The sequence below is a fragment of the Blastocystis sp. subtype 4 genome (genome assembly GCF_000743755.1).
Source record: "Blastocystis sp. subtype 4 strain WR1 chromosome Unknown seqid_0090, whole genome shotgun sequence".
NCBI lineage: Eukaryota > Bigyra > Opalinata > Blastocystidae > Blastocystis > Blastocystis sp. subtype 4.
Window position 1 is genome coordinate 25,482 of NW_014569457.1, and position 8,588 is coordinate 34,069.

The 8,588-nt window shown below is 40.7% G+C and overlaps 5 protein-coding genes across 5 annotated transcripts; 2 read left to right on the forward strand and 3 right to left on the reverse strand.

Moving 5' to 3' along the window:
- Positions 1–105: 105 nt before the first annotated feature.
- JH06_4011 (ubiquitin family protein) lies at positions 106–995 on the forward strand (the record flags this gene model as incomplete). Its single annotated transcript, XM_014672466.1, has 3 exons — positions 106–336; positions 369–758; positions 789–995. 3 exons carry the CDS (start codon positions 106–108, stop codon positions 993–995), a joined length of 828 nt encoding a protein of 275 aa, XP_014527952.1.
- A 146-nt stretch (positions 996–1,141) lies between these two features.
- Positions 1,142–3,053, reverse strand: JH06_4010 (poly-specific ribonuclease; the record flags this gene model as incomplete). Its single annotated transcript, XM_014672465.1, has 9 exons — positions 1,142–1,351; positions 1,382–1,588; positions 1,620–1,696; positions 1,727–2,147; positions 2,178–2,571; positions 2,656–2,721; positions 2,752–2,780; positions 2,813–2,839; positions 2,871–3,053. 9 exons carry the CDS (start codon positions 3,051–3,053, stop codon positions 1,142–1,144), a joined length of 1,614 nt encoding a protein of 537 aa, XP_014527951.1.
- A 54-nt stretch (positions 3,054–3,107) lies between these two features.
- On the reverse strand, positions 3,108–5,400 carry JH06_4009 (hypothetical protein; the record flags this gene model as incomplete). Its single annotated transcript, XM_014672464.1, has 3 exons — positions 3,108–3,296; positions 3,327–5,267; positions 5,302–5,400. The coding sequence occupies 3 exons, from the start codon at positions 5,398–5,400 to the stop codon at positions 3,108–3,110; spliced, it is 2,229 nt and encodes a 742-aa protein (XP_014527950.1).
- A 116-nt stretch (positions 5,401–5,516) lies between these two features.
- Positions 5,517–7,252, forward strand: JH06_4008 (tRNA-lysidine synthetase; the record flags this gene model as incomplete). The annotated part of the gene is made up of 7 exons (XM_014672463.1): positions 5,517–5,666; positions 5,697–5,826; positions 5,859–5,938; positions 5,970–6,763; positions 6,794–6,968; positions 6,999–7,096; positions 7,126–7,252. 7 exons carry the CDS (start codon positions 5,517–5,519, stop codon positions 7,250–7,252), a joined length of 1,554 nt encoding a protein of 517 aa, XP_014527949.1.
- Positions 7,253–7,269: 17 nt separating this feature from the next.
- On the reverse strand, positions 7,270–8,129 carry JH06_4007 (hypothetical protein; the record flags this gene model as incomplete). The annotated part of the gene is made up of 6 exons (XM_014672462.1): positions 7,270–7,416; positions 7,447–7,611; positions 7,641–7,799; positions 7,829–7,892; positions 7,922–8,026; positions 8,056–8,129. 6 exons carry the CDS (start codon positions 8,127–8,129, stop codon positions 7,270–7,272), a joined length of 714 nt encoding a protein of 237 aa, XP_014527948.1.
- Between the last annotated feature and the right edge of the window lie 459 nt (positions 8,130–8,588).

Below are 8,588 nucleotides of genomic sequence, written 5' to 3' on the forward strand. Positions count from 1 at the left end.
GCAATCAAGCCCTATTCTTGGGAATTCAAACACGATTCGAAACACGCATTAAATGATATTCTAAGCACGAAGATGTATTTATTATTCCAGTAGAATTCATTCAATATGTCTTCGATGCTGGATCTGCGAATCAACGTTTTAGATGGAGATCCTTTCAATCTGTCAATTGCATCAGATGCTACTGTTGGACAACTTAAGACATCAATAAAAGAAAAGAGTGGAATTGAGGAGCAATTCCAAGTTCTATTATATCTGGGACATGTAATGGATCAAGAAAAGACATTAGTCGATTATAACATTCATTCGGGTGTCTGCATTCAACTAGTCAATCATCGGGTTGGTGCTGAACAGATGTCTGACCGTTGTAGCCATTACCAGAATCTCCATCTCCTTTAAATCCTTCAGAAAGTGAAGAGATCGAAGAACCAACAATCCGAACTTCATACGTGGTGTATTTACCATTTCGAGTAACGGAAACAACAAGAATTCCATTAGGTGAGTCTCGTTCCGAGCGTATTTCCACTGTCGAACAGACATCCCCTTCGATGAACTCACCGGAACAGGGATCACCACTTCTACAAGGTGCTCCACCTGTTCCAAGACCGGAAGAGACCAATCTTTCACATTCCCAAGCTCCTGTGTTAGCAATTCCAACTACTATGGATGCCCCTCGCTTTCCTGTCCATCCAGAGACACAACTCTCTCGTCTTCGATCTCTTTCAGATCAGATTAATGAAGGCAGTCGAACACTCGAAGAAGTATCAGCATTATGAGTTGTTTACATATAGTCAATGGGTACTCTTCCAATTGGTCATTCTACCTTTCATGCACTTATTCACACTTGTGATCAGTTGATATCGTCAATTGGTGATCTATATCACACCGTATATAATCGACAAGAAGGAGAACAGAACCAGGAAGCCCGTGAAGTCTTACGAGAAGCTTTTTCAACTCTAGAACGAGTGAGTTCTGTTATCACTCAAAGAATGTCCTAAGAATCGTGACGAGTAAACAAACATAGAAACAATTGCGAACACACTGTTTGTTTACAAAGCACATCTCTTCATAACGAGAGAATCGCGAAATCACCAGATCCTTCATCATCACATGACGATTCATGAAGTCCGTAGGCATTTCTACATTAAAGACAAATAGAAGACGAACTGTATCTTGCTCCTTCACTTTCTTCTGATGTAACTTCCGTCAGCCAATCCTCACATACTTTTGAAACAATATCTTTTGAAGGAAGCTTCACCAGTAGTGTGAAATCATCCAGCCAATTATAGAAAATACCTGAACTCACTCCATATCTGTTCTTGAAGAATGTTGAGAAATGCTTCGTATTCAACCACTACAACTGATTCTCATTTCCATCATTCACAGGAGCAATATTTTCAATCACCAATACATCATCTCGATCACAGAGTTCTTCATGATATTGATTCAGGAGATTGTTGTAGAGAGAAAGACGAAGAGGCATAGAGTGGTTCATATGATACAGATTCACATGATTCAACTTCTCTACAAACGATTTCATCATTGGTGGTAACTCCTTCTGTTTCTCTGGATTCTCTAAAAGGTCTGTGAACTTCAGTACATCTAAATTGGATTCCAATCACATTCGTACTCTCTCGCTTCATCCCACAACGATATAAGAGTTTCACAAACAGCACCCCAGTCATATAAGCATCATGAGCTTCGGTTCATCCTACACACATCTTCCTACCAGCATCATGAGGTGAAATGTTGCCATCATCAATCAATGCACTCAGAATATCCGGCTCACCATAATACACGTCATGAACCTTCTCATAAGCCTTGCTGAGACTACACTTGTCCAACTCTTCATCCTCAAGGAATGGTAATTCAACAATCACCTTCATGTCCACAAGCACTTTCAGTTCTTCTATCATCACAAGGAAATCAACGAGTCGTTTCGGTAACTCTCTGTAGATTCCTCCAATCATAAATGCTAAATCTCCCATTGCTTGGAATCCAATGAGTGGCTTCTGAGATTGAAGTATCGCTTCTACAATACGTCTTACACCAGCATGATTGCAGATATCGGGAATCTGACGCGTTGCCACTTCAGACGGTTTCTTCGTCAAGTAAACACGAGTATAACGGGATTTACTCTTTCCTAACGACTATCCATTAGAATCAACTACTATCCAAACCGCATTATCATCATCTGTCTCTCTCATACAGAGGAACGGATACATGTGACCCACGAGTTGATAGAGGAGTTTACGCTTATGTGAATCAAAGGGACCGAGGAGAAGAGTATGAGTCACAGGAATATCGTCTTCATCTGAGACGGGAGAGGTTGTAGCCGCATTGACTGTACTGAGCCATTGATCGATCTGTTGAATCGCCTTCTCGATTTCATTCTTTTCTTTTTCATTCTTGTAGTCGTAACGATCAACGCTCATGCGCATGCAATTGAGGATCTTCTCTTCATCGCTCTTTCTTAGTGTTGGAATCCCCTCAGAAAAAAGACGTCCAAACTTGAAATTATGTTCACGAAGGAAACCAAGTGTGGAAGCCTTCTCTTGACTTCTCATCAAGTTCCTACTCGAATCGACAAATTAGGATTATTGAGCTTATGAGCGTACGGACTTATGAAGAAATTAAACGGTCGACTTCGATAGCTACAATGAATTGAACAGCAAAATCGTACCACTGTCTCGCGTTATCCCATGTGAAGCAGCAGATTCCCAACTAGAAATAAAGGATAAGTGAAGGAATCACTTCAATCGGGTAGAAGTTTTCTGCACTAACTATTAAATCCATTCAAAAAATGATACTCTACACGGTACTTTGCATAACGGGTTTCAAACTATACCATTACATAATTCAACAAAGCGTACTGTATCCACATACACACTTCTGAAATAGGACTTATAATCCGTTCCACTAAATTCTAGATCAAAGGCGATGAAATCACAGGTGTTGATCGTTTCGATGATCGAGGGATAGTGCATTTCAAAGTTATTCTCTGTAATATCTACTGCCACTTGGAAATTCACCAAAGATTCATGAAGGAACTCCATATGTAAAGAATAGTTTAATTGTACAAACATCAAACCCATGAAAACGAAGATCATTTAACGTCTCGTAGCAAAATAAAGCATGACTAGTGCAAAAATCGCCAAAGCAGAAATGATCTGCGTGGATGTAATTTGGAGAGGTCCAACGATAGCTTTAACTGTTGAATCATCCATCTCCATTTTCTGTATAGTCTTCTGAGCAGCACTCTGTGCATCACGTACTAGAGTACAGTAAGGACATTTATTCTACAATAAGAATGGGATAAAAACTCTTACATCAGCTGAAAGAGTCTTCACAAGATTACACTGACAATTAGGACATTTACGATTATCCACAATTTTGTTATCTGTCTTTGTTTTCAGAACATCTTCTCCTTTTAATGTATCACTCAAAAGACGAATATAAGACTGAAGTGATGATTCCACATAAGTCTTTCCAGCAGCTTTGAGTTCTTCTTCCTTCTTCTTAGTGTCAGCAACTTGATTCTCAATCTTCTGTGTCATTTCAGTCAACTTCTGTTCAAGTTCACCAATTCTCTTCTCTGTCTCGGTTACCTTCTTTTCAGCTTCAACTTGCTTCTTCTCAGCCTCAGCAACCTTCTTCTCTGCCTCTACTGTTCTCTTCTCAGCTCCAGTCACCTTTTGCTCTGCTTCAGCTCGTTTCTTCTCAGCCTCAGCCACCTTCTTCTCTGTTTCCTTCATTGCTTCAACTACCTTCTTCTTGGCATCACTCTCCTTTTCTGCATTGTTTGTAACTTCTGCCAATTTCTTCTCAGTTTCAGAAACCTTCTTGGTAGCCTCAGTAATTCTCTTCTCAGCATCCGAAGCCTTCTTCTCAGCCTCAGCAGTCTTCTTTTCTGCTTCTGACACCTTCTTGGTAGCTTCTGTAAGCTTCTTCTCAGCATCCGAAGCCCTCTTTTCAATTTCAGCAGTCTTCTTCTCTGCTTCCATTGCTCTCTTCTCAGCTTCAGAAACCTTCTCAGTAGTTTCTGTTAGTTTCTTCTCTGCTTCTGTTGCTCTCTTCTCAGCCTCCGTTAGTTTCTTCTCTACCTCCTTCATAGCACCAGCTCCCTTCTCTTCTGCCTTCTGCTCTGCTTCCGTTATTCTCTTCTCTGCATCAGCAATCTTCTTCTCAGCCTCAACAGTCTTCTGCTCCGCTTCCGTTGCTCTCTTTTCAGCCTCAGATACTCTCTTCTCTGCATCAGCAACCTTCTCTTCAGCATCAGCAATCTTCTTTTCAGCTTCCTTCACATCAGCAGCAGCCTTCTTTTCAACTTCAGCAACCTTTTTCTCAGCTTCAGTTACATCTATAGCAGCCTTCTGCTCAGTTTCTGCAATCTTCTTCTCTATCTCCGACACCTTCTTCTCAGACTCAACAACTCTCTTCTCAGCTTCAGTCACCTTCTTCTCGGCTTCAGCCAATCTGGCCTCTGTCTCCTTCACAGTCTGAGTAGCATTCTCGTTTGCTTCGGCTACCTTCTTGGCACTCTCAGTCATGGCTTCTTCGACTTTCTTCTCGGCTTCAGCAACAGCCTTCTTCATGTCTTCATTCGCCTCACGTAACTCTTGTAACTGTCCATTTGAGGCACGAAGTCTCTCTAATTCATTCTCACTCTGACTAAGATGCTCCTTGCACTCGGCTAAAAATTGTTCCTTCTCTGCACATTTGTCTTTCAAGAGTGTCACCATCTGTTGCATTGTATCGATTTCTTCTACCTTCTTCTGCATAAGATCCAGTTCTGATTTTAGTCCTTCTTTATCGGCTCTTTCCTGCTTCAACTTCGCTTCATGAGCCTCAATGTCTTTGCGAAGTTGAGAAGCTTCCTCCTCCAGAGTCTTGAAACTCTTCTGAGATTCCCGAAGCTTTGCTACCTCCACCTCCAAGGCATCGATGCGTTCCTTCTCAGCAGCAACACTCTTCTCCTTCTCTTCGATCGTGCTGTGCAATGTCTTTCCCTCTGCTTCAAGATTCTTAGCTTTGTCTTGCTCAGCCTTCAGACGAGTCATCAATCCCTTGTTAAAATCCTGAAGCTTTTGGTACTTCTTCTCCCACTCGGTATCACTAGTTTGCTTTTTAGCTTCCATAATCTGCATACTCAACTTTGTTACCACAATTCCGAGAGCCTTATTAACAGCATCACGCTCCTTGGGATTAGATACTTTACTCAAAACGTTATCACAAAGGGCCTCAACACTGCTAACATCGTCTGTACCCTTCTAAATATAATATTCATTCAAAATGATTCTATACATTTCCACTCACCTGACTCTGACGAGTCATGGTTCCCGAAGCAGGAGAGCTGCTCGAGGAAAGATCAGTTGCTAAACCCGCACTTACGGCGTTGTCCATCTTCCTAGAATTCTTAGCACTCATGGAATACACCTTCTTCTCGAATCAACTTCAAATACTGGCAGTTCTTAATATCGATTCATCCCCGTGGAAAGTTCTGATACAAGGTTTTCTGAATGCTCCGTTTTCTGAGTCGATCTTTCAGCAAAACTGCAAGTATCGCAAAGAATACTGGGGTTGTTCGAAGTCCTCCCAGTTACTCTGCCAAGACTCCAATTACCAATGAGGAGTTTGCAGAAATGATGAAGAAGTGTAATCTGAATCCAGTCTACTTGTTTAGAGAATATGATCCGTAGAAGGCTAGTCACAAGCTAATTGTCGCACTATCTGGAGGTCCTGATAGCATGGCTCTCCTTTCTTTGATGAAAGAATGGACATCGGTGTCACGATTAGTTGCTGTTACTGTAGATCACAGTTTCCGAAGTGGTATTATTTACAATTTTCTATTCATCGTCTAGAAAGTGGAAAGGAAGCAGAGCAAGTCCATCAATGGGCAACATCAATGAATGTGGAACATATTATTAGGAAGATCGATTGGGTAACTCATGTAAAAAGGAATTATGGAATAGAAGGAAGAATTTCCTTCCAAAACACAACAAGAAAAGGAAGGAAGAGAGCAACGATACAAAATTCTGTTCTCTGCATGTATCGATTATAAGACAAGGGATGTCATTTTGGCTCATCATGGAGATGACCAAATCGAAACATTTCTCATGCGCCTATACCGCGGAAGTGGAATCAATGGATTAGCTTGTATGCGGTCGGTTCAGGAGATGGATGATGGGACAAGACGAATCCGTCCTCTTCTAGAGGTTTCAAAACAGCGGCTCCTAGCTACTTGCAAAGAACGATCGATTCCATATGTTTTTGATCCATCAAACTCGGATCTGCAATATGATCGAAATCGCGTTCGATACGGTGTATCATTGCTTCGAGAAAAAGAGAATATCGATGTGGGAAGCTTTCTGCATGCTATTCACTTCTTTCAACAGATTCGTGATCAGTTATCAGAGGAAGCAACAAGTGCTATTTTGGCTTGCTGTGAATATAATCAGGAACTTGGAATCTGCCGAATCAATACAACTATTCTTTCTACGTATCCAGAAGCCATTGTATCGAGTGTGCTTCGGATGGTCTGTTCCAATATCAGTGGGGTGATGTTACCCAGCGAGAAAGCAATTCAAAGAGTCACTCAGATACTCTGTACAGAAGGTCGATTGGACAAGTCCATGCAAATCGCGGGATGTGTGGTCACAGAATTGAAAATGGGTTCTTCTGTATATACAAAGAAGAGTAAGAATAAGAATCAGTGGATCTGTGTGTGTATCGATAGGAATCAGTTACCACAACGAGCTGTTGATACGTGAGTGAGAGAAATCATGATAATCACTAGTCATGCTGTGGATTTGCATTTAAATGAGCCAATCACCTATATCCAACAGTACCAGATTTGTGCCCATAAAATGCAATTGGATCCCAAACAGTTGATGACTGTGAAACCACTCCCATTTATTCGAGACCTGGATCCTTCACAATCACCTCTCTCAGTCTCCTTTCTTCCAGATCCAGTACAAGAACGTTTGCTTAGTGATGAATAGACGCTTCAGAGAATCCTCTGTCTCAATCGAGGATTGTTAACTCGACGGAATTTGAGTGATGTAATTGCTAGGAGTATTCCTGGGATCTTTGCTATGATGTGGAAATGAGATGTATCCTTAATTATAGACAAGGGAAGCGTGAATTAGTATATTCACCTGTTCTTCAAGTGAGTCGAGTTACAAACATCAAATTCTCATTTCAACGTATTCATAAACAGTTGTTTAGTAACATGAAACCATGGGTCATTTATTAATACTCTGTTTGTTAAGACTAATGGATACCACGAGCAGCCAAAGCTTCTAAGCGTTTCTGTCGAGCTTCTTCAGCTGAGACAACTCCTGATTCCCTATAGATTATTGGAGAACATTTCACATGCAAGTCACTATTGATTTCTAGATTAGGCTTGGGTACTTCTTCCTATTCATCACACCTCTTCAGAATATGTACTTTCATAACAGGAGGGAAGATGGAGTCGAAAATAAACTTCAACATACTTAATATACCGACAATACACACCTTTCCCACTGATTTTAAACCTTCATACGCTTGACATATCATGGTTCCAAAAGATAGACAGGACCCCAAAGCTTGATGAAGCTCTGGAATATAGATCTAAATTCGATCCAATCACCAACTCCTACGAATGCATCAGATTTCTTCAGCATACTTCCGAAACAGCCCTTCTCGACACGTACCAGACAGTGCATTGGAACAAGCCAATTCAAGTATCCTGAAGCGAAGAGGAAACCAGAGACAACACCACAGAGATGACCAATAAAACTGACTCCTGGCATAATGACCTAGGGTTAATACGTTCAACAATTCGTACAGACATCAGAATCAAATATACTACAGCGAACCATTTTCTTGGCACATTGATAAGACCAAATATTCTATAATGAAATGAAGAGATCAAACAAACGGAAGTGTATCCACCTCAATCACGTAGGATTCCAATGTCAGCAACGAAAAAATGACACCAGAAAATCCAGCAGCAGAAACATAATGAAAGGACGAGCCAAAAAGTCTACAATGAACACGAATCAACATGACAACACTCCAAGAAGCTGGTAGATCCCAACGTATAATAGTCCATTAACCAGAGTAAACAGAAGAATGGCGTAGAACATGAATATAGAACCATACTTCCTTTCCAGGTATGTATCTTTGTAACAAATCACATGTAAACACCTACTGATGTTGTAAAAGGATAACAGATTAAAAGCAAGATGAAGAATACTCAAGTGCGTAAATGTAGACGTTATTATCCTCTATATATCACATAAAATACTTACTAGTACATAAACTTGGAATCTGTCAATAACATAGTAAGAACTTATTACACATTCCTCAATTCCACCAAAGAAGAATTGAATGATAAAGATAAGAATACATAGAATAACAAAGAATAGTGTACAAGGTGGAACTGACTTAAAGGTGTCTTGTAATCGTGTTGACATAACAAATAATGAAGAGTGTGACAAAGACCGGATTCCACTTAGGCAGAAGTCTTCTTGTTCTTGTAGTACTCACTAGCCTCAGCCAGTCTCTTAGCCTCCATACGCTTGATCAGATCAGCATGCTTCCAA